This window comes from Zalophus californianus, chromosome 16 (genome assembly GCF_009762305.2).
Source record: "Zalophus californianus isolate mZalCal1 chromosome 16, mZalCal1.pri.v2, whole genome shotgun sequence".
Taxonomy (NCBI): domain Eukaryota; kingdom Metazoa; phylum Chordata; class Mammalia; order Carnivora; family Otariidae; genus Zalophus; species Zalophus californianus.
In genome coordinates this window covers 55,765,872-55,789,101 of record NC_045610.1, presented here as the reverse complement: position 1 = coordinate 55,789,101, position 23,230 = coordinate 55,765,872, and the positions used below count along the sequence as shown (strand labels likewise).

The window sequence follows — 23,230 nt, the reverse complement described above, 5'->3', positions numbered from 1 at the left end:
CTGAAGAACGTCTGTACGGCTGCGCACCGTGGGGCCCTGGGCCCAGGGGTGCACCTGCTCGGGGGCTGGCCCACAGTCCCAGCAGAGCCAGGGGGCTGGCCCAGGGCCTCAGCGCCAGGCCTTCAGTTCCCCAGTGTGCCCACGGTGCTGGGGAGATGCAGCCGGGGTCCGCCGGGGGGGGCGGGGCGGGGGGGGTGTAGGGACGGATCTCAGCCTCCCAGCCCCCTTCCCCAGGATCCCTGCCTTCCCTCTGTCTTCTCTAATGGCATCTCTGAGCCTTTATTTGACAGGGTCTGCTGCAAAGAGATGTCATCTGTGAAGCCAGACAAACTGACCTATCAAACCACTTTGACCGCGACAAGCCCCGGGGGGTGACACCTCACCCAAGACAGCTGCACCACCGCGTGGGTAAGCCAAGGTGGGTTCAGACACTCCTGACCCCACTTACCTGCTCATTTGGGGGACACCATGCCACCTCCCCAAAAGTCCATGCATTTCCCAGGAGGCGAGAGGGAGGGCCTGACGTTTTTCTCTGGCTAGCGTGCTTCTGCCCCGGGCCGGGCAGCCCCGGGCACTTACCGAAGAAGCTGTGTTCTTCTCGTTCCTCTGGAGCGTGCACAGCCCATTGGAGACCTCCAGCAGCGTGGTGGTCCCCAGCTGAGAACCGCAGGCGATGAAACACCCGTTGTCCTGCACCCGGAGGCAGAACAGGGCCTCATCACACACCTGTTGGAGGGGCCGGGCAGACCCGGTTGGGAAGGAGAGACTTGTTGATGATCTGGCCCCCAGGGAGGGGGGCGCTTCGCCAAGCTCTGTGTTCAAACACCCTCAGTGACTCCCCTGACCCATAAAATGAAGGTCACACTCTGAGATTGGCTGTCGACACCCTTTGCCCCCTTCGTTCATCTTCCACCCCCTCAATCCATCCCCCACCCTCCACCCCCTCAGTCCAGCCCCCCGGCCATCCTGCTGTGTCCCAAACTCCATGCCCTTGCATGGCCCAAGCCAGCAGGGCTAGGCTCCAGCCATGCAAATATGACATTAGCTTAGGCTGGAAGGGTCAGCTGCCAGAAACCCACGCCAGGGCTGCTGAAGGAGTAGGTCTGGCGGGAGGAGAGACCAGGCTTTCTGCTTCTCTTTTCTTTCTAAATTCCCCCCAGGTGATTCTGCTGGGCCACCAGACCCTGAGGGCCAGGATGCGTGGGGAGGGGGATATATATGACCTTCAGGCTGAGGGCAGGGTCACATTGCTTGAACACAAAGTCCCAGATGTCCAGGGTCCCATCCATTTTGGTGGTGAAGAAAACCGCCGGCCTCGCTGGGCTCCAGGCGCCGTCGGTGAGGTAAGCCATGTGGTACCTGTGGGGCACCGCGGGGTCACTGGTCAAGGACCACTGTGGTTGGGAAGGACAGAGAAGCCGCTGAGCCACGGCTCTGCTCATCCAGGCCCGCTGGACTCCAGCATCTCATTGCTGGGCAGGAAGTTCTTTCTTGTGTCTGACTTTTAGCCATGCCAACTTGCTTACCAGCAGTTCACGGTCTGCATTTTATTTTATTATTATTTTTTACTTATTTATTTGACAGAGAGAGACACAGTGAGAGAGGGAACACAAGCAGGGGGAGTGGGAGAGGGAGAAGCAGGCTTCCCGCGGAGCAGAGACCCCAACGTGGGGCTTGATCCCAGGACCCTGGGATCACGACCCGAGCCGAAGGCAGACGCTTCACCGACTGAGCCACCAGGCGCCCCACGGTCTGCATTTTAAATGCTCTGGGTCCTGGGGGCCTGGGTGGCTCAGTTGGTTAAGCATCCAACTCTTGATTTCGGCTCAGGTTATGATCTCAGGATACTGGGATCGAGCCCCATGTTGGACCCTGCGTTCAGCAGGGAGTCTGCTTGTCTCCCGCTCCCTCTGCCCCTCCCCCGGCTTGCACGCTCTCTCAAATAAATAAATAAATAAATAAATACATCTTAAAAAAAAAAAAAGAAAGGCTCTGGTCCTTCTGAGGGGCTGGCCCCTGGTGTTTTCCCACAGCAGGCTCCAGGGAACAGGTCCATGTCGCTGGATCTGGGCCCAGTCCTCCAGCCATGGGACTCACTAAAAGGAGTCAGAGGAAGTGTGCCCAGAAACCTTCCTAGTATTGACATTGGAAGAGTGCTATACTTCCTACTTGGTGGGATCTAGATTTTCGAAGATTTCTGCCGTGAGGAATGAAATCAGACCCTTATCTTCCACCATATGAAAATATCAACTCAAAATGAGTTAAAGACTTAAACATAAGACATGAAATCATAAAATTCCTAGAAAGAAATAGAGGGGAAAAGCTCCTTGACATTGGCTTTGGCAGCCATTTCTTGGATATAACTTCAGAAGCACAAGCAACAAAAGCAAAAATTAGCAAGTGGGGCATTATCAACGTAAAGAGCTTCTGCACAGGAAAGCCAAAAAAATGACAAAGCAACTTATGGAATGGGAGAAAATATTTGCAAATCATATATGCGATACAGGGTTAATACCCCAAATATATGAGGAACTCATACCAAAAAACTTAATAGGAAAAAACCCAAATAACCCAATTAAAAAATGGGCAATGGGCTTGAAAAGATAATTCTCCAAAGAAGACATACAGATGACCAATGGGTTCATGAAAAGGTGCTCACCATCTCTCATTACCAGGGAAATGCAAATCAAAAGCACAGTGAGATTTAAAAAAAGAAAAACAAAACCACACACACAAGGGGACAGCTCCTCACACTTTCATTTATGCAAGATAAATAAATTCTGGAGACCTAGTACAATCTAGTAGGGGCTCTAGCTAACAAAACTGTACCAAAGAGTAAAATTTGCTGAGAGGGTAGATCTCATGTTAAGTGTTCTTAACCCCTCCCCCAAGAATAATTATAATAAAGGGGGTAGGGGAGAGGTGATGGGTATGTTTATAGCTTTGATGGTGGTCATGGTTTCACAGGTGTAACTTATCCCCAAACTCATAGAGCTGTGTGCATTAAGTATGTACAGCCTTTTCCCTGTCAATGACACCTCGATAAAATGGTTGAATATATATATACATATATATATATATATATATGACAAAAGAGTCAGAACGTGGGTAGGTGGTGTGGAGCTCTCTAAGTCACCATGGGACCTGGAACAAAGCGCTACCCTCTGGGCCTCCCTCTCCACCCTGTAGAATAGGGAGATTGGACCAGATTTCTGCTCCAAAAGTAAAGACAGGCTGAATCATAAAGCCCCCGGGGAAATCCTTAACATGCCCATTCCTGGGTTAAATGCAAGATCTAATACAGCAGCCCTGGAGTCTGGATTAAAAAACAAAAAACAAAAACAAAAAACAAACAACTCCTCCCAGGAGATCCTGATGCACCCAGATTTGGGAACCACTGGAAGAGAAGATGCCCGTTCGGGTCCATAGTGGCTCCAAGACTGCAGGACCTGTGACTGCGTGAGCTGGAAAGGAACCCCAGATCCACACACATGAAGACTGAGGGGGCACCTGTCCCCCCACCTCATGCCTCTGCTCTGGTCTCTTGGCTCTGCCTGCATTGCGACATATCTATGGATGTGGCTCTCCCTGGCTCACCCAGGGGCAGTGGGACCACGCTGAGGGTCTGTCTCATGGCACCCCCTTGGGCTCTCCTCTGGGCAGACTGGGTGAGTCCACAAGCTTCTCTGATCCAGCGACAGAGCTCACAGCTCTGTCCCTCTGTGCTCCTACATGTCCACCCTCACAGGAGAGGAGACCCGCCAAGCCGTCCTGCTGAGGTGCCCGGGTTCTTAATCCAAGCTTCCTGGGTGCAAACCCCACCTCAGCTCCTTACCAGCTGAGGGAGCAGGAGCAAGTGGCTTTGCTTCCTCGTGGCCCTGTCCCCTGACACACACAATGAGGGACAAGAGGCGCAATGCTACCTCCTTGTAGGGTTGTCCCAAGGTCATGAAAATTAACTCAAGCCTGTTATTCTTACCAGCCCAGGCTGTTTGAAGCACATTCCTTCGTGAAGTGGCTGGATTAGGCGGCTCCTAGCACAGGCTCAGGTGGGTGTGGAGGGGTGTTCTCTCCATTTTATGGGTGGACACATGGAGGCTCAGGGCACTCCCGGGCTGGTCCCCTCTGTCCCTCCCACCCTCCCTCTTACTTGGTCCACATGATGGACGACTCCCGGCTGTCCTCGGACCAGATGCGGGCAGTCCAGTCACCGACGGTCAGGAAGTTCTTCGGGTAGAACGGATTTCTCTGCAGGGCATAGATGGGCCCATGGTGGCCTGGGAAGGTGCACACGATCTTCTCGGCTGATGTCTTGGCCTTGCGGTTGCAAGAGATGACAATGCCCTGCTCGGTGCCCACCATGAACTTGGTTGGCTGTGGAGGGGGTGACACAGGAGTGGAAGGTGCCATGAAAGCGCCATCAGCTCAGGGCTTCACTGTCACGGCGAGCAGCTTTCTGGGGCCAGGGCAGAGGGGTCCAGAAGGTGCTGGGAGGGCCTTTGGTTTAAGCCTCCGGTCAGGCTGTTCCCCAGCCCTTCCCAAGGAGCTGCCCCGCCCTTCCTGTCTTCATCAGACCCCACCCGCCTCTAGAACCTGCTCAAGGGCCCCATCTTAATGAAGCCTTCTTGACTCTTCTAGTCCCTGGAGAGACTCAGCAGCAGCCTCATGATGAACACCTCTTCATGTAGCACCATTGTGTCCACTAGACATTTAGCCATAAAGATCCTGAATATCTGTTTACAGATAAAGTGCATGACTGAAAGAATAGTGTAAAGCATGAGTCTAGAAAGCCCCTCACCCAGCCTCCAGCCACTCTCCGCAAAACTGGGCCGTGCTGTACACCCCTGTTCATGGCACCTTTATTCACAGCAGCGAAGAGGTAAAAGCAACTCAAGTGTCCCAACCCCAGTGACATTGGAGGGATGCACAAAATGTCCTCTGTACATACAGCGGAATATCATTTGGCTTTAGAAAGGAAAGAAATCCATGGCTTTACAAAAGAAGCACAGGGGTGCCCAGGGGGCTCAGTCAGTTAAGTGTCCGACTCTTGATTTCGGCTCAGGTCATGATCTCAGGGTCATGAGATCGAGCCCTGCATGGGGCTCCACGCTCAGCGGGGAGTCTGCTTGAGATTCTCTCTCTCCCTCTCCCTTTGCTTCTTCCTCCACTCACGTGCACATGCGCGCACTCTCTCTCTCTCTCAAATAAATAAATAAATACATAAAATCTTAAAAAAAAAAAAAAGAAACAACTGGACTCCAGGTTGGGGGTCAAAGGAAAGTGAAGACACACAGCTTGAAAGGTCCAGAAGAGTGGGTGAGTAATGAAATAAACTGCAGGGCTCCTGCAAGCTAGTAACAGGCAGAAATACCCAGATCCGGAGGGCCCGCCATGCCTCCAGCCTCCTCCAGCCTCAGACTCCTTGGTGGGGTTGGCCTGGCGAGCCTGGGCCTGGAGTCAGAGTCCTGGGTGTGAGCCCCGGTCGCCCCGTGTTCTAGAGAACACGACTTACCACACTAAGATTCATGTGTTTATCTGGGAAGTAGGGATAATAACATCACCTCACAAGACGGTCGTGTGTGATTACGCGAGCTCATCACGCAAGACGGTTACTAGTGTCTGGCGCACAGCCTGCGCTCAGTCACGGGTGTGGGAGACCCGGGGACTAGTGGCGGCATGGTCACCACCTCCAGCACCTGCCCTAGTCATCTCTGATTTCAGGACAGAATGCTTCTCTGCGTCCTCTCCACCCTGACTACCACGCCCAGGGCCGAGGGTCAGTTAACTTGTCTTCTACCTCACGTCACCAGCATTGGTTCCCCAGCCTTCAGTGAGGACTCCCAGCGCAGGGGTGAGGCCAGGGCACCTCCACCTCCCAAGGGCCCGGGAATGATGTCACATGACCTGAAAGCAAACGAGGGATAATCCCCGGGGGCGGGGTGGGGGTTGGATGGGAGAGAAGCCAGGCCTGGGCTTCAGCGAGACATAAACCAGGAACCAGCCCAAGGCAAGAGTCATCTGGGAAAGTTGTTTTCTTGCTTTCGGGGGGTGGGGGGGGTTGTCTTCATTTGCTGCTTCTAGAAGCTTCCGTCCTCTGGCACATTCACATTACTGCTCAGCTTCGATATTTCTTTACTGTTCCTTCCCGTTACTAAATGCTGTGATTGTGCTTATGCTCTGGGTTTTCCAAGGAGCCTCCTCTGACCTCATTTTCTTCTCCAACATCTCTTCCTGCCCTTCAGAAAGTGAAGCGACCCACACGAGGCAGGGACAGAGCCTGGCCTCTCCATGTTGGTCCTGAGCAGGGCTCTGCCCACAGAATGGGGCCTTTCTGGAATCCCGTCCTCTGCAAAAGCTTGCCTTCTGCTCAGCGCAGCCACTAGCCAAGCAGTGACTGTGGGAAGGAGATGGCGAGGCTTCTTTCCGCAAGCGGCTCTGCTGCCCCCTGCTGGAGAGTCCTTGGAAAGACCACAGACGGCCAGGAGGACCGCAGTGGGGCTGGCCCTCCCTGGAGCTGCCTGGTGCACACTGTAGTCCTGGCCTGCCCTGCCCTCGGCTCTGGCTGCCCCAGCGATGGAAAGCCGGCGAAGGGAGAGCCGGGGACACTCACCAAAGTAGACTCGAACTCCAGGGAGATGGCCCCCAAGGCGCTCTCCAACTGCTCCTTTCTGGTAATGTCCAGGATCACCACCTCGGTGGGTTCGCTCATCTTTCGGATATCCCACCACATGACCTGATGGCAGGACGGGGCAACTGTGAGACCAGAGGTCTTTCGATTCTCCTGGCTTTTGCCTTCCCTACCCCCACCACCTTCCTGGGGCCAATCACTGGAAAGGGGTGGGTTGTTAGAGGTGCCCAGTGACCTGCACGACAAACACACTTTGGAGAACCACTGTGCTGGCCACAGTCTCAAACCTGGCTGATCACTAGGGTTATGGGCAAGCTTCATAAAATCCAGATGCTGGGGCCTCACTTCAGACCTACTGCATCAAAATCGCCAAATGTGGGCTCTGGAATCTGAACTCTTAAAGCCTCCCCACAATATGGCAATATAGAGCAATGTTGTATATGCCCCATATGCTTTGATCCAGAAATCCCACTGTATGCTACAGGTGTGCCTCCACACGTGTGCAAAAACCTATATACAAATACACTGCTTGCAACATTATTCTTAGAATGACAACATATTGAAATCCATTTAAGTAAATTATGGCTTACCCAATGCAGTTTTTTTTTTTTTAAGTAGGCTCCATGCCCAGTGTGGAGCCCCACGCAGGGCTCAAACTCATGACCCTGAGATCAAGACCTGAACTAAGATCAAGAGTTGGACGCTTAACCGACTGAGCCACCCACGCGCCCCCCTAATGCAGTTCTTGACAGGCACAGGGCAGTGTTTTATGAAATATGAAACCATCTTCAGGATATACTAAATGAAAAATATCAAGTGCAGATATTTACCTATGTGTAAGGTGTGCAGAGAGGGAGTGAAGAAGACAGATGTATTTGCTCCTGTATATGGAGACTATCCCTGAAGGCAGCCGTAAGAAGCTGATGCAGGTGGGCACCTATGGGGAGTGGGGCTGGGAGGCTTGTGGGCAGATGTGGGAGGAAGGTGTTTCCCTGTCTGCCTTTGTGTACCTTTTGGATTTTGTTCCATGTGCACGTATTACCTACTCTTCAATTTTAAAATAAAATGCAAAAAGGAAACGTTCCCCCCGGGGATTCTGAAGGGGAACCAGGGAAGTGTCACTGCTCCCCACAACCCTGCCCTCCACAGTGGCTGGCCGGTACCTGCCCATCTGTGGATGCCGAGAAGCACTCAGTGCCTGTCTTCGATTGCAGCCAGATGGAACCATACACAGGGTCTCGATGGCTGAACTCAATGGTGGACAGCTCCGCCACCAGACTGCCCTTGCGGGTGTCCCAACAGGCTAGCAGGGGGGAAAATAAGGGAAAGGTGAACGGAAGCCCAGGCTCCCTTCCTTGGTGCAGGGAGCAGGCGACGGAGGGATGTTGCTTCTCTAGGTTTAGCAGGTGTGTGGTTTTTTAGAATCAGGGCTCGGTCCCAACCTGCCTGAGTTTCCTACTGACCCCTGAAGTTCCCACACAATCTCTGTGGGAAGACTCCCAGAGTGCAAGCTTCACTCATTTCTGTTGAGCCTCTACCATGTGTTGAGCACCACACTAGACCCTCGGAAAGCCTCTGGGAGTAAGACCGTCCCTGTCCCTGAGAGGCAGGAAGGGGGACGGGCAAGCAGAGCTCGTGCTGGGACTGCTCTGGTGAGGGACACGTGGGGGTGGTCAGGGCAAGCTTCCTGGAAGGAGTGAGAAGGAGCACGGACTGAGGATGAGCCTAGGATGGGGGTGGTGGGCCAGTCAGAGAGAAGAATGTCTCCACCCCAGAGAAAGGCTCCTGAAAGTAAGAACACTGAGGCAAATCTCTCCTGCTACATAAACTTCCCTTTTATCCCCTGCACCTTGGCTGTCCCCGGTGGGAGATGGGAATGCAGCTCACAGACCCTTTACTTACACCCATTACTGGGGCTTCAGCTCTGCTGCTTTACCAAGAAAGCCTCAAAAGAAAGCTTCTCTAGTTCCTGTCTTGACAGATTTCGCTCTCACTTTGCCACAAGTGTGCAGCAAGGACCCACTCTCTTACACAGAGCTATTTCTAGGAAAGCAACAAAAAACATGATCCGTGTTTTGATTTCGGGAATCGAAGTCCAAAGCATTTGCCCCTGGGCTGGCCTGGCCCAGATATGGGCTTTCTTAGCTAAGCTTGCTCCGCCTGGGCAGAGCAGCGCTCGGGAGGGGGGCTCCCCCAGCAGCCGAGCCCCAGAGCTGCTCTCATCCGGTGTGAAAAGCCCTGAAAGGGGTTATGAATAATGAGGAAGGCAAGGCTCCTGAATAAATTATGCACAGTGGCTCCGCTCATCTTCTAGAGTCCTGGCACCAGGTAATTTGGCAGGAGACTTGTGGGAACCCGTGTCTGTTCCCGGGGAGGAGGCGGCAGGTCTGAGAGAGGGGGTCAGAGGCCTCAGAAGAGTGTCTAAGAAGTTTCCCTGCCATCCGGCTCCTACTCTGGGAGGAAGAAGGGGAAGGATGAGAACATGTGAAGGTAGGAGGGTAGGGGGCCCTTTTCAGGCCCAAGGTCAAGTCAGGCCTGGGGTGCAGCCATGGAGGCTGAGTGTCTGCTGCTTGGGGGCCGGAGGTGAGGGCGGGCAGGGCCCCTGTGGGCAGCTTCCTTCCAGGCTCCCCAGGGATGCAAAAACCAGTTTTCTAGGTGTTCCATCAGCAAAATCAGCAGACTAAGGACCTCTGAAAATCTCCTCCATAAAAGCAATGAGAAAACCAGCAACAATCGTCAGTCAACTTTTTCAGAACAAATTAGCCAAAAGCTTGCCGTCATCCAGAGAGTGTTCAGGAGAAAGCTGAATGTTAGTAAGGACAGTGAGTTTTGTGGCTTTTTTAACTTGCCTTAGTTAAGACCCCACACTCTCCGAGTCCCATGGCAGCCTCAAAGAACAAAAAAAAAAAAAAAAAGTAACATTTTGTCTTCCTGGTGAAAACCTGCAGCCTGGCAGCCACAGGAGGGGTAATGTGGCTGGAGCTCATTCAGAGTCTCTTGTCCAAAGAATGGTGACTATCTGACCTGTTTGATGGTTCCCCTGCAAGTTGTCTGTATTCGACCTGACTTGGAGCTTGCCGAGTGAAAAAAAAAGTCTTATTATGGAGGCAACTCTTGAAAATGATGATAATTACAGGCAACTGATTAACTGCATCTTCCTGAAGTGGTGGGTAACAGGTGGGCAAATAGCAAACTAACCACAACGCTTAAAAGGCAAACCTGGAGAACAAGACATCCATCGGGGCTTTGAAAATCTCTGACATATTCCACCTGCCTGGGTGGGGCTGTGTGCTTGCCCAGAGCCGTGCACAAGCTCAGGAAAGAATAGAGGAGGTCCTAAGCCCCTGCCTCTGGCTGACCCTGAGGCTCTGTGCCGAGGCTCAGGTGGGGCTGACAGCTGCCTGGCTGAGTGTCACAGGCATGCTCAAACAGGCACCCATGAGTTGTCAGGAAAGACTGGTTGGCTGCAGGTGCTTAAGGAAATCGCTGTCCAGCCACTAAGCGAACCAGGCAGAGACTGTGGCAGCCACACACGATAGAGTACAGACTTCACAGAATTGGTTCAGGAAATTCAGTGAAGAAATGAACCACTCCAACAAATAGCAATGAAAACAAACCCTGTGCAAGTATAAGTGTCTGATTTCCAAAGCTGTCACTTTATATTATGTAAAGAGAGCAATTTCCAACAAAAAAAGTTACAAGATACACAAAGAAATGAGAAAATATGGCCTATAAACAGGCAAAAAGGCAATAAACAGAGACTGACCCCAAGGAAGCCCAGCTGTTGGCCTTACTGGACAAAGACTTTACATCACTGATTTTAAAGATGTTCAAAGAACTACAGGAAACCATATCTAAAGAAGTAAAGTATGAGAGTGATATCTTGTTAAATAAAAAATATCAATAAGGAGACAGGAATTATCATTATTATTATTATCAGAGAGAGAGAGAGCATGAGAAGGGGAGGGGCAGAGGGAGAGAGAGAATCCAAGAAGACTCCACGCTCGGCATGAAGCCTAATGTGGGGCTCGATCCCACGACCCTGAGATCATGACCTGAGCTGAAATCAAGAGTTGGACACTTCACTGACTGAGCCACGCAGGTGCCCCAAGAGACAGGAATTCTTTTTAAAAGGAAGAACAAAATAGAAATTCTGGAGTTGAAAAATATGTTCACCGAAATGAAAATTCAGTGCAGGGGCTCAACAACATACTTGAGCAGGCAGAAGACCCCCTGAGCTGGAGGTAGGTCATCGAGATGATCTGTCTGAGAAACAGAAAGAGAGGGGAACGGAACTACCAAAACTGACTCAAGAAGACATAGAAAGCATGAAGCAATCTAGAACAAATAAAGAGGTTGCATTAGAGGGGCACTTGGGTGGCTCAGCCGACTGAGCCTCTGACTCTTGATTTCGGCTCGGGTCATGATCTCAGGGTCGAGAGGTCGAGCCCTGGGTTGGCCCTGTGCTCAGTGCAGAGTCTGCTTGAGATTCTCTCTCTCCCTCTCCCTCTGCCCCTAACCCAGCTCGTGCTCTCTAAATAAATAAATAAATAATTTTTTAAAAAAAAGAGGTTGCATTAGCAATTTTTAACTTCCAATAGGGAAGGACCAGATGGCCTCCCTGGTGAATTCTACTAAACACTTAAAGAATTAGTACCAAAGGCTCCTGATCATCAAAGGACGAGGGAACACGTCCCCCCTCACTGTGCATGGCGGGAATCACTCACATTCATCTCTGTGCAGGAGTCTCCACCTGCCTCTCCTGAGACGGAGCTCCTCGCGGGTTTCATTACCCTTTTGCCCCCAGCTACTCTATCCCAGCTGGAGGCAGGAGGGCAGTAAATGCTCCTTGACTTTATACTTGACCTCTAATTTTCTTAAAACTTTTTATTCTGAACTGGTTTCAGACTGACTTGAACTATTAGAACTGGAGACACAGCTGAGCTATCAGCAAAATCCAACTTGCCCGGATGTCTGGAGTTCATCCGCTGTGGGAAGTCCCCACCTTCCTTTGTGCCCCGCGGGAGGCCCGGGCAGGCATGTGGGCCTGGTGGACAGCGACAGGGGCTGGGCTGGCTCCCGCTGAAGCCCCAGGCCCCCCTCCTTACCCAGCTGCCCGTTGTAGCAGCCTCCCAGAAGCACGTGGGAATCTTTGGGGTTGTACTCCAAGGTGACAAGAGAAGAAGATGGCTTCAGGACAATTTCAGGCCTGTTGGGGTTTTCTATAAAACAAACAAACAAAAAATCGTCCCACTCGGTCTAGAAAGCAAAGGACAGGGTCAAACAGTTTAACCCTTCTAGAGGTAGGAGGTGGGAAGTGGCTGGGGTCGGGGGCTGGGGGGAAGCCTGGAAGTCCCTCCTGTCTTTCTCCAGGCTGCAACCTCTAGGCCCTGGTGACCAGAATCTGGCACTCTTTACCCTAGGGGCTCTTCTAGTGGTTTTATTTCTGGTAATCAGGAAGGGGTGTGTGTGTGTGTGTGTGTGTGTGTGTGTGTGTGTGTGTGTGTGTGTGTGTGTGTGTGTGTCCGTTTTTCGGGTTTGGTAGGAAACCAGGTTAGACCACAAGGTTTTTACATAAAGCCAACTCTCCCTGACTTCCCCAAGCCAGTTTCTTTGTCTGTACAGGGGGGCTAATGATGGAGTCCACCCCCCAGGGTTGCTGTAAGCATTTGTTGGGCTGCTCAAGAGCATCATGTGCTCAGTTCTGAGCTTGGCACATACACCTCCTCGTAATGGCTAACGTTTATTTTCACACTGGTGACAGTGAAGGGACATCTGACAGCACACAGACCCCCATCGCCGGCCCCTGCCAGGCTCGCGCTCTTAGAGTGAGTGCTTCTGTCAATAAGGGTCTGTGCTCCCAAGTGGACACACTGTGCCTCCAGGCCATGGGGGAAGGACAGATGCCAGGGAAGGTGGGAGAGCGGTGAGTCTGTCTGAACTGGGATTTGGTGGGGTCTGGTCTTGAATGCCCTGATCAAGGATCTGGAAGTGAAGGGAATTTCTTGCTTCTGATATGGCTCCCGTTTGGCTGTGCCTGAACCCAGACAGGGAAGGGATGAGCGGCTTCCTGGGGTCCCTGGTCCCTCCCTATGAGGGACCAGCCCTGTGAAAGTCCCCCCGCCTGTGGCTTCTACCTTCCACTCCTGTGCTCTGCAAGCCTCTCCCCTGCCCCCTCAGCTTTCCCGGCCACCCGGACCGCTCTGCTCCTCACCCAGGTCCCAGATGTACGATTCGTGGCTCATGCCCTCAGGCGCCCGTTGAAAATCCAAGCAAGAATATGCCACCGCCAACTTCCTGTTGCCATCAGGGTGCCAGGAGAGGTGCGTGGCTGACCGCTTGATCTCCTGGGGATCCCTTTACCGGAGAGCAAGAGGGTAGAAGACTGGAATGGAGTGGAAGGCTCCCCACACCTCTTCACCCCTTATTTGCTCAATTATTTTTTTATGAAAACTTTTTTTCTTTCTTTTTAGAGAGAGAGAGAGAGAGAGAGAGAGCAGGGGACAGGGGAGAGGGAGAGAGAGAGAGAATCTTAAGCAGACTCCAGGCTCAGTGCAGAGCCCAACACAGGGCTTGATCTTGAGACCCTGAGATCACGACCTGAGCCAAAACCAAAAGTTGGACGCTCAACCAACTGAGCCACCCAGATACCCCACAGAGAAATTTATTTTAAGAACAAAGTTTAGAGGACTCCCTTAATCAAAAATCCACTCTCGCCAGCCATAAACAGAAGGCAATGATAAACACTAAACCCATGGAAATAAAAAGTATTAAATTCCAGTCTGATATTTTCATTTGCTGAAAGTTTTGAGCCTGAGGCCTGATTTCCCATTGCTACTGAAATAAAAGGGAAAGCGGAGAATTCCAGAAATCCTGCTCCTTGGCATTTGCCCAAAAGAATTGCAAACTCTTGTCCACACAAAATATTGCCCATGAATGTTTCCAGCAGCTTTGTTCATAATCGCCCAGACTTGGAACCAACCAAGACATCCTTCAGCAGGTGAATGGATAAATAAGCTGGGGTCCATCCAGACATGGGAATATTATTCAGCTTTAAAAAGAAAGGAGCTATCGAGCCATGGAAAGACAGGGTGGAAATGCAATGCACATCATTAAGTGAAGGAAACCGGTCTGTAAAAGGCCACATACTGTATGAATCCAACTATGTGACATTCTGGAAAAGGCAAAAGCAGGGAGACAGTAAAGAGACCAAGCGTTGGCCGAGGGCTTGGGGGTAGGGAGGGATGAAAAGGAGCATGGGACTTTGAGGGCAGTGAAACTATTCTGTAGGATACATTTGTCAAAACCCACGGAGTGTACAACACAGGGAGTGAGCCCCAGTGTAAATTATGGATTTGGGAGTGCTAGAGGCTGACTGTTGTGTCCCCCAGATTCATACGCTGAAATCTCATCTCCAATGTGATGGTATTAGGGGGTGGCTGTGGGAGGCGATTCGGTTCTGAGCCATTCAGAACGGGATTAGCGCCTGATAGAGGGCTCTGGAGAGCTCCCTCACCCCTTCGGCTATGTGAGTTCACAGTGAGAAAATGGCTGCCTGCGAACCAGGAAGTGGGTCTTCACTGGACGCAGAACCCAGCCACCCTGAGCTGGGACTTCCGGCCTCCAGAATTGTGAGACAGAAACTTCTGTTGTCTGTAAGCCTCCCAGGTTATGGTGCGGTATCAGAAGGCAGGCTCACGACCGTATGACAAAGGCCCCACCCTGGGCCAGGGTGTTGATGGTGGGGAAGCTGTGGGGGTGTGGGGTGGAGGGGGCGTGTGGGAACTCTCTGTACTTTCTAATCAGTTTCTCTGTGGGCCTCAAACTGCTATGAAAAATAAACTCTTAATTTAAAAAAAAAAGAGGAAAGGAAGGGGAATGAGCAAGAAGTAGAAAAGGCCCAAACTGAGACTTTGTCCTTGAAGTAATCAGAAGGAATGCAGGAAAGTGGGAAGCCACGTAACTTTCTCACCCCCTGATTCTTCCACTTCACTCCCCTGGGAGCACTGTTAGAGTGAGAAGAGTGCAGGCTGGGATCCAGAAGACCAGAGTCCCATCCTTGGTTGGGTCGCCCACCCACTCTGGGTCCTGAGCACCATCCCCTCCCTGGGGTCAGTCCCCTCATCTGTCAAACGTAGAGGTTAGACAGGATGATGTCTAACCCATCATCCTGCTAAGGTATCCCTACGGAAGATCAGACCTCAGCAGGGAGGGCAGCCCCCCCACCCCAACCTGGTCCCTTCTCCTCGAAGCCCTTGGTCCTGCTCTGCGCACTGCGACTCAGCCCTGGATCACAAAAGGGTCCTTCCTAGTTGTGCTGGGACGGGGGTCAAGTACTTCCCAGGACCCTCAGTGGGTCATGGTAGCACAGTGACTCCCCCAGAGTTGGCATTTGAGGCTAACCACTTCCAAAATCATAGGTACATATATATATTATTTTTAGACAAAAAATAGTGCTATCCTACATATTGTTCTACACTTGTTTATTGTGGTTTGGTTTCACAAAGTAAATCTTGTCCCAGAAGGGGCTGTCTCCTCCTTCATTCTGATGGCTGCGTGGTATTCCACTGTGTGGGCCTACCAGAATTGCTAGAAGCAGTGCCCTCCCGATGGATTTATCTTGCTTCCGGTCTTTGGCTAGCCCATGCCCTGCTGTAGTGAATGTCTACACACACAGTGATTCCACATACACATGTATCTATGGGAGAAAGTCCTATTGTCAAACTGCTGTCCTGGAGGTTATTGCCAGGTACACTCCCGTGAGTGTGGGAAGAGGGTCCCGTTTGCCCACAGTGCTGCTGGGTCACGGATGCCCATACTTTGTACTCATTCTGCCCTGCATGAATCGACCTAGCTTTCACACAGCTTCACAAATTCCCTTAGTCTTTCCCTCGAGTCTGTCCTCCTCTTCCATCAACCAGACCACCCCCAAGGTAAGGACCAGTTGGCTGCCGGGTGTTCTATTGCTCTGCTCCTTACCAAGTTCGGAGCACAGAGGGCATTGTACCCACGGCATGGGGTGATCGGCCAGGAGTGACCTTTGGAAGCACCCACCCACAGGGGTGACAGAGATCGGCCAGACAACTGCCTAGCTGGAGAGGTACCTGAAAACATTGATGGTTTTAGCTGAAGGGGCCTCCTCTGTCACCTCCACCACATCCTCATCATCAAAATACTCCTGGTAGATGTCAATGGCATTATTCTGCTTGATGCAGTGCTCCATGATCTGAGGAGGACACATCAGGAGTTCTTAGGGAGGTCCCTGTAGCCTGACCAGGACTGAGATGGAGTCTGGGAGGGACAAGACATATCCAGTGGTCTCTCCCATCCTTCCAGCCCATGCATTCTCCATGGGGGCACCTTCACCTCCAAGGGGATGAAAATTGATTTTGAGGGGTAAAATAATATTACTTTTTATGTATAAAGCACATACATACATATATATATACATATATATATATATATATATGTCATGGGGAGGCAATTAGGGAAAAATGTCTAAAAAGGCTCATTGAGGGACAACAATGAAAAAAAAAAAGGTGAAGAAACACCGCTCCAGTCAAACAGAACCAGTAATCACTCCATATATAGCACCCATCTTCTGGTTCTGCCACCCAGAGGGCCCTCCCCATTTTTCCAGATGTCCAACAAGGAAAAGCCCAAGCTCAAGGGCTTCCTTTTCCAGGAAGCCTTCCCTGATCCCTTCAACAGGAAATCAAGTCTCCCTCTTTATGGAGCAAAATAGCAAGTCATCCCTCATCTTACAGCATGTCTTTCTACTTTATAGGGAGCTATCTCTGTATTTGTCTTTGACCTCCAGTGGATTATAAACTCTTTGGGGCGGGATGTATGTGAATTTTTGCAATCTCTGCTGTGCCTGGCAGAGGCTAGCAGCTCAGTCCAAATGTGCTGAATGAATGAATGATCCCTATTGGCAGGTGGTTGCTGGGAGGGTTCTTTGGGGTCCTCTTTGCTCAAGGGGAGCACTTGTCAGAGTCCTCCTAAAGCCTGCCTAGCACTTGTACCCTCCCGTCTTCCCCTTTGGTCTGCTGTTATGGACTGGGTTTGCCGGCTCCCAGATAGAAGGTTCCTGAAGGTAGTCAGTGCTCTTGCCCGAGTAGCCACAGGAGCCGAGCACAGGGCCAGGCACACCCAGGGCTTCACGTGCAGGCGGGGAGCCCGAAGGATGGCTGGGGCTGAACGAAGCCTCACCGAGCCGAGCTGCATGATGGCGTTGATGTAGTTCTCGTCCTTCTCCACCTTCTTCCGGAACCGGATCGTCTGCTCCAGTTCCAGGGGATTCACATCCTTGGGCCAGCCGCCCTCAACATGGTTAATCCCCCGGGTCTCCATCTCAAACCGCTCCGTGTTGGCCTGAACAAAGAGCCGTGGGTGAGAACATGCCTGCCCCAGGTGTAAACATGAGGCCATTTCTGCCAACCAGGATCGCGGGCCCCCTGCCCCTCCGGGGCCCCGAACACACAGGGAAGAACCGATGAGGTGCTTCTGGCCAAAGCCATAATTCTGTCAGGTTCCAGCAAGGAACATTCTGGTCCTCAGATGGTCACTGGTAGCTACGGAAGTGCTGCCCTACAGGGCTAGCCGCTTTGTGGCCGATGCCGCTGGCCATGGGAAATCTAGTTTTGACTCTATCTAAACCCTAATAACCAGAGGAGTCCACCCATCTGTTCTGTGCGGTCCCAAAGAAAAAGAAGCAAATGAGCCTGCTCTGCTTTACCATTAACAACGTCATGGGTATTGAAACGTGGAAATGATGTAAACGTGGGGATGGCTCTGCCCCTTCTCTGTGGCAGGGAGGATGGTAGATACAGATGTAGTTTATCCCTTAAACTTGTCACTTTGCCTCCTTTCTATTCCCACCCCCATTTTAAAAATTGTGGTAAAATACATATAAAATTTACTATTTTAACCATTTAAAAGTGTACGATTCTGTGGCATTAAGGACCTCCCCGATGTTGTACCACCATTGCCGCCATCTCGTTCTAGAACTTTCTCAGCACCCCACATGGAGACCCCAAACCCAGTAAGCAGTCACTCCCTTTCTTTCCTCTCTAAGCCAGGGCTCACAAAAGCAACAAGTCTTCACGGGGTGGAGACCCTAAGGCCATCCTGTTTAGTTGGCTACTCCGTGGACAGCATCACCCGGGTCCCTGTGACAGCAATCAGGTCTGGGAGAGCAACGAACTCAGTGCGTTTGAACCGTGAGTTAGTGGAACCACCCACGAAGTGTTTTTGGCCAAACAATTGTGATTTTCACTGGGTTGATTTGGGACATGACCAAGTGGCTTCTCTCCTTCAAACTAGTTTTCTCTCAGCGGCGCCTGGCATAATCGAGGCGGCTCACCCACCCGCTTTAGACAGGCAGGGAGCTTGAACTGCAACATGAAGCTCCGCTCTCCTATCATGGAGGCCCCTTTGACCAGGACTTTCTGTGGCACGCTTTCCTTTTCAGAAGCGGGACAGGTGCCTGTAGATCCGAATCCCCACTCCCTCAGTTTACCTCTCCCAACTGCACCACATGCCTCAGACGACTCTAGTAAGAGTCTTAGGGGGTAAGACCAGAGCCCAGGGGAGAAAGAACATCCTGAGTCACATTCACCTGGCCTGGGGAATGGCTGGTTCGGGGTCTTTTCCTGTCCCTGGGCACCATGGTGGGTCATGGGGCCATTCTGCCCTCATACTTCCAACATCTGCACTGGGCCACTCTAACTGGCCACTGGTCACCCAGATGGAGTCACCCTGTCCTCCTTACCACCCTGGCTGGCCCCCTGCCCAACTACACCTCCACCGGCCCAGTGCCCCAGGGCAGGGCCCCACCTCGTGTTCTGACATGCTAGTGGAGCACTGGATGCCCGTGTCCACGGGGTTCCGCTCCACAAACTGCTCAGCCAGCTCGGGGTTGGGCGGGATGTCGATATTCAGCTCCGCCTGGCGGTCGGAGAAGTTGCATTGCTTCCCGAACTCACTTCGCTTCTTGACGTACACGTACACGATCTCCATGGTCCCGGCAGCTGCGGGGGACAGAGGGAGGGTGTGCAGTAAGGGGCCCCGCCTGGAGGCCCGTCCGCATGGGCCTCACCAGGGGTGGCTCCAGATTCCCAGTCTGGTTGAGGGGAGGGGACCTAGGGGATTTGTTCAGAAGCCACACCTGCATTTAAAAAATCATTTATTGAGTAATGACTACGTGCATTATCTGGTTCCGTTCTTGCATTTGCCCTCTGAGGTGGACAATAACATCACCATTCTACTTTGGAGGAATCTCATACTTAGAGTTGCTCTGAGTCCCCTGCCCAGGACCACATGGCTAATAAGGGGTCCAGCCACTCTGCCTGACTCCACGGCTCTTACTCACCAAATGATAGTGTTTATTGAGCTAATATGGTTATTGGGGGGAAGGAAGAAATATTGAGGTGATTATGTTGGACTAAATCCCCTGCCACACACTGGACCTGGTCATACAGCACACAGATTTGAGAGCCCCAGGTCTCTCTGGAAACTCCCACCCAACCACCTGATTGTCCACAGTTCCCTTCCCAGAGTTCTAGGTTACTGGACTCTACCTTCCGCCACGCCCGGGGGCCCCACTGGGGCCTCTTCCCTCTACATCACTCCAACCTCAACAGGGCTGGGAGTCCTCGGAGAAGGGGAGGGAGCCAGCCCACTTCCCAACAGGCAGAATAGTTGAGCCTTTGAAAGACTGGTCACAAAGGGCACAGTGGGGAATCGGAAAGCAGGCTGGGCTGGGCGCTGATTTCAAGGTCTGGTCCTGCCACTTCCCAGCTGGTTGACCGTGGCTAGACCACTCAGTCACTCCAACACCTGACGCACTCAGGCTGCAGTACTGCTGGAATGCAAGGTTCTGCCACACGGATGCTAACTGGAAGTCTTAGAAACACACTGGGCAGTTCCCACAGATGGGTCTTCTCTTCACTGACCCCTGTCACACCAGGAGACTCTGTGGGGTCTGAGAGCTCCTTGGTGACTTCCATGGCTGGCCAGCTGATGAGGTCTGTCTATAATACTGTACCGTGGAGGTGAGCACAGTCACCCTTTGTGGCCACACCTAACTCTCAGAAAGCGTGTCTTTGAAGGCAAGTTCCCCAGGGCTCAGACTGTGGGTCTATGAGGCTCCTGGGCCTGCACAGAGCCCTTGGATGAATGGGTGGGAGCCATGGGGAGGGCAGCTGGACAAGAGCCTTGCCATGATCGGATTTACAACAGACGGTCTTTGATCACCCAGAGTTTAGGTTTTTGCCTGTGAGCAGGTGTTGCTAACTTCGAACTGAATGGGGACCTTGTGGGAAGGTACTTGGAGGACATGTGTCCTGCTTTCAGTAAAACCCACAGACAAATGTCCAAACTTAGGAAACAGATGAAAAATACAACAGAGATGCTAGGGGAGTCCCTCATTTTACCAAGCAACGTTGTACTGGAGTTTTTGCCCAAGAATGCCCTCCGGGGCACTCAACATGAGTCTGTTTTTTTTTTTTTTTTTAAAGAAATCTAATTACACAGACTTTTCTAGGAATTTATAGATTTTGTGAATGCCAGCCTTCGTGCCTTGTATATAGTTTCCATTCTTTCACTTACTCATTCAGCAAACATTTACTTAAAGCTGAATAATCAAGAAGGCGTGGTACTGGCATAAGGATGGGCATACGTATGAATGGAAAGGCATCGAGAGTTCAGAAATAAACCCTTATATTTATGGCCAACTGATTTTTGTAAAAGGTACTAAGGCAGCTCAACGGAGAAATGATGGTCTCTTCAACAAATGGTGCTGGGCCAACTGGGTGTTCACATGGGACAGAATGACATTGGACCCCCTACCTCACACACACACACACACAAATTAATGCAAAATGGATTGAAGGCATTAACGTAAGAGCTAAAACTATAAAACTAAGGGGGAAGAACACAGAGGGAAATCTTCGGGACCCTGATAGACCAGATTCTTTAAATATGGCATCAGAAGTATGGTCCATAAAAGCAAACACAATAATAAATTGGACTTCATTCACATTAAAAACTCTGCACCTCAAAAGATAACATTGGAGCTCAGTTGGTTAAGCCTCCGACTCTTGGTCTTGGCTCAGGTCTTGCTCTCTGGGTCGTGAGATTAAGTCCCGTGTTGGTCTGCACACTGGGCGTGGAGCCTGCTTAAAATTCTGTCTTTGCACCTCCCACTCCCACCTCACATACACATGCTCTCTCTCTCTAAAAAAAAAAAAAAAAAAAACACAAACCCAAAAAACAAAATATTAAGAAAATGAAAAGCCACAGACTTGGAGAAAATATCTGTAAATCGTATCTGATAAAGGACTTGCATCCGGTAAAGAAGATGTGGTATACACACACAATGGAATATTATGCAGCCATCAAAAGGAATGAGATCTTGCCATTTGCAACGACGTGGATAGAGCTGGAGGGTGTTGGGGGGGCGGAGCAAGATGGCGGAGGAGTAGGAGACCTGGATTTCCTCTGGTCTCAGGAATTCAGCTGAATAGGGATCAAACCATTCTGAACACCTACGAACTCAACAGGAGATCAAAGATAAGAAGAGTAACAACACTCTGAACAGAAAAGCGACCACTTTCTGGAAGGTAGGATGTGCGGAGAAGTGAATCCAAGGCGATATTCGGGAGGATAGACGGCGGGGGAGGGGGCCTCCGTCGGCCGCATCCGGCAAGTGATAGATCCGCGGAGCACAAAATCGGACCTTTTAGAAGCCGGCTCAGCTGAGGGACTTCGCTCCAGTGGCTAAGCGGGGGGTGGAACCCTCACGGGACAGTGTGGTCTCAGGACCCTCGGGGTCACAGAAAGACCGGGGGTGCCTGAGTGCGACAGAGCTCCCAGGTATCGGAGCGGGGAAGCCGGCTGCAGAGACGGAGCCGAGGCGCGGGCTCTCAGCTCCGGGTTGCCATAAACTGTGCTCCGCGGCCCAGTCGGGCCACTGCTCCTCCAGCAGGGACCCAACAAGCAGCAGAGCCAGGGAGACTCCCCTTCCTCCCCGGGGAGGAGCGGCGTGGGAACACACCGCAGGGATCTGCTGGGTTTGGAGACTCCACACGGGGTCGGGTGCCAGAGATAGAAACGCTCGGTCACAGGCCGGGTGAGCACGGAGTGCGGCCGGAGACCGGGGAGACGGGAGTGACTGCTTTTCTCTGGGGGCGCACTGAGGAGCGGGGCCCCGAGTTCTCGACTCCTCCGGGAGGAGATTGGGAGGCCACCATTTTCACCCTGGTCCTCCAAAGCTGTACCGAGAGCTTGCAGGGAACAAAAGCTCCTGAGAGCAAACCGGAGCAGCTTGCTTAGCCCGGACACACAAGGGCGGGGCAATTCAGCCTCCGGCAAAGACATTTGGGAACCATAGCAACAGGCCCCTCCCCCAGAAGATCAGCACGAACAGCCAGTAAGCCAAGAACAAGTTTACCGATCAAGGAGAACGGGAGAACTCCAGCGCTAGGGGAATACTGCACATAGAATTCAGGGCTTTTTTTTACCATAATTCATTAGTTTTTCAAAGTTAATTTTTTTAGCTGTTTTTTTTTAATTTTTCTTTTTCCCTTTTTCAAACAACATCTTATCAATCCCTTTTTTAAAAAAACATTTTTTATTTTTCATTTTTAGAGTCATATTTTTATCCCTTCATAGTAGTTACCCTTATTTTTGGCATATATATATATATAAGTTGTTCTCTCTTTAAAATTTTGAGATACAATTTCTTTTAACAGATCAAAATATACCCTAAATCACTAGTGTATGGCTTTGTTCTAGTCTCCTGCCTGATCACATTCTCTCCCTTTTTTTTTCTTTTTTTTTTTTTCTTTTTCTTTTTAAATCTTCTTCGTTCTTTTTAAAAACAACTTATCTTATCAATTCCTTCTATAAAATCTTTTATAATTTTCATCTTTACAGTCATCTGCCATCCCTTCATTGTATCATCCCTTATTTTGTACATATATAAGTCTTTCTTCCTTTAAAATTTTAGCAGGCACTTTCTTCTAACAGACCAAAATACACCCAAAATCTAGTGTGTGGCACTGATCTATGCACTAGCCTGATCATATTTGATCATATTCTGGTTTTTTTTTGTTTTGTTTTGTTCTGTTTTTGTTTGTTTTTATCTTTTTCTTTTTCCTTTTTTTTTTTCTCTTCTTTCTTTCCCTTTCTTGTCCCCTGGTTTCAGGTCTTTTCTGATTTGTATAGAGTATATTTGCTGGAGACATTGTTAACCTGTTAGCATTCTGTTCTCTCATTCATCTGTTCTCCTCTGGACAAAATGACAAGATGAAAAAAATCACCTCAGCAAAAAGAACAAGAGGTAGTACCATCTGCCAGGGACCTACTCAATACTGACATTAGTACGATGTCGGACCTAGAATTCAGAATCATGTCTTTAAAGATACTAGCTGGGCTTGAAAAAAGTGTGGAAGTTATTAGAGAAACCCTTTCTGGAGAAATAAAACTAAAATCTAACCAAGTCAAAATCAAAAAGGCCATTAATGAGGTGCAATCAAAAATGGGGGCCCTAACTGCTAGGATAAATGAGGCAGAAGAGAGAATCAGCGATATAGAAGA

General features: G+C 50.8%; 1 protein-coding gene across 3 annotated transcripts in view; it reads right to left on the bottom strand.

The window, feature by feature from the left end:
• The window catches only part of DNAI2 (dynein axonemal intermediate chain 2), a 33,810-nt gene that overhangs the window by 2,595 nt on the left and 7,985 nt on the right, over positions 1 to 23,230 (bottom strand). The window contains exons 1-11 of one of the 3 annotated variants that reach the window (XM_027626282.2): positions 19,002 to 19,064; positions 18,467 to 18,660; positions 16,841 to 17,002; positions 15,733 to 15,854; positions 12,843 to 12,985; positions 11,737 to 11,850; positions 7,792 to 7,931; positions 6,611 to 6,733; positions 4,151 to 4,374; positions 1,224 to 1,359; positions 580 to 726 (exon numbers count right to left, since the gene is read on the bottom strand). In XM_027626282.2, the coding sequence (XP_027482083.1) occupies positions 580 to 726; positions 1,224 to 1,359; positions 4,151 to 4,374; positions 6,611 to 6,733; positions 7,792 to 7,931; positions 11,737 to 11,850; positions 12,843 to 12,985; positions 15,733 to 15,854; positions 16,841 to 17,002; positions 18,467 to 18,649 (1,494 nt within the window). In that variant the 5' untranslated portion in view covers positions 18,650 to 18,660; positions 19,002 to 19,064. Of the gene's footprint in view, positions 1 to 579; positions 727 to 1,223; positions 1,360 to 4,150; positions 4,375 to 6,610; positions 6,734 to 7,791; positions 7,932 to 11,736; positions 11,851 to 12,842; positions 12,986 to 15,732; positions 15,855 to 16,840; positions 17,003 to 18,466; positions 18,661 to 19,001; positions 19,065 to 23,230 lie in introns of those variants that run through there. The other 2 variants (XM_027626281.1, XM_027626283.1) reach the window with 2 other exon arrangements.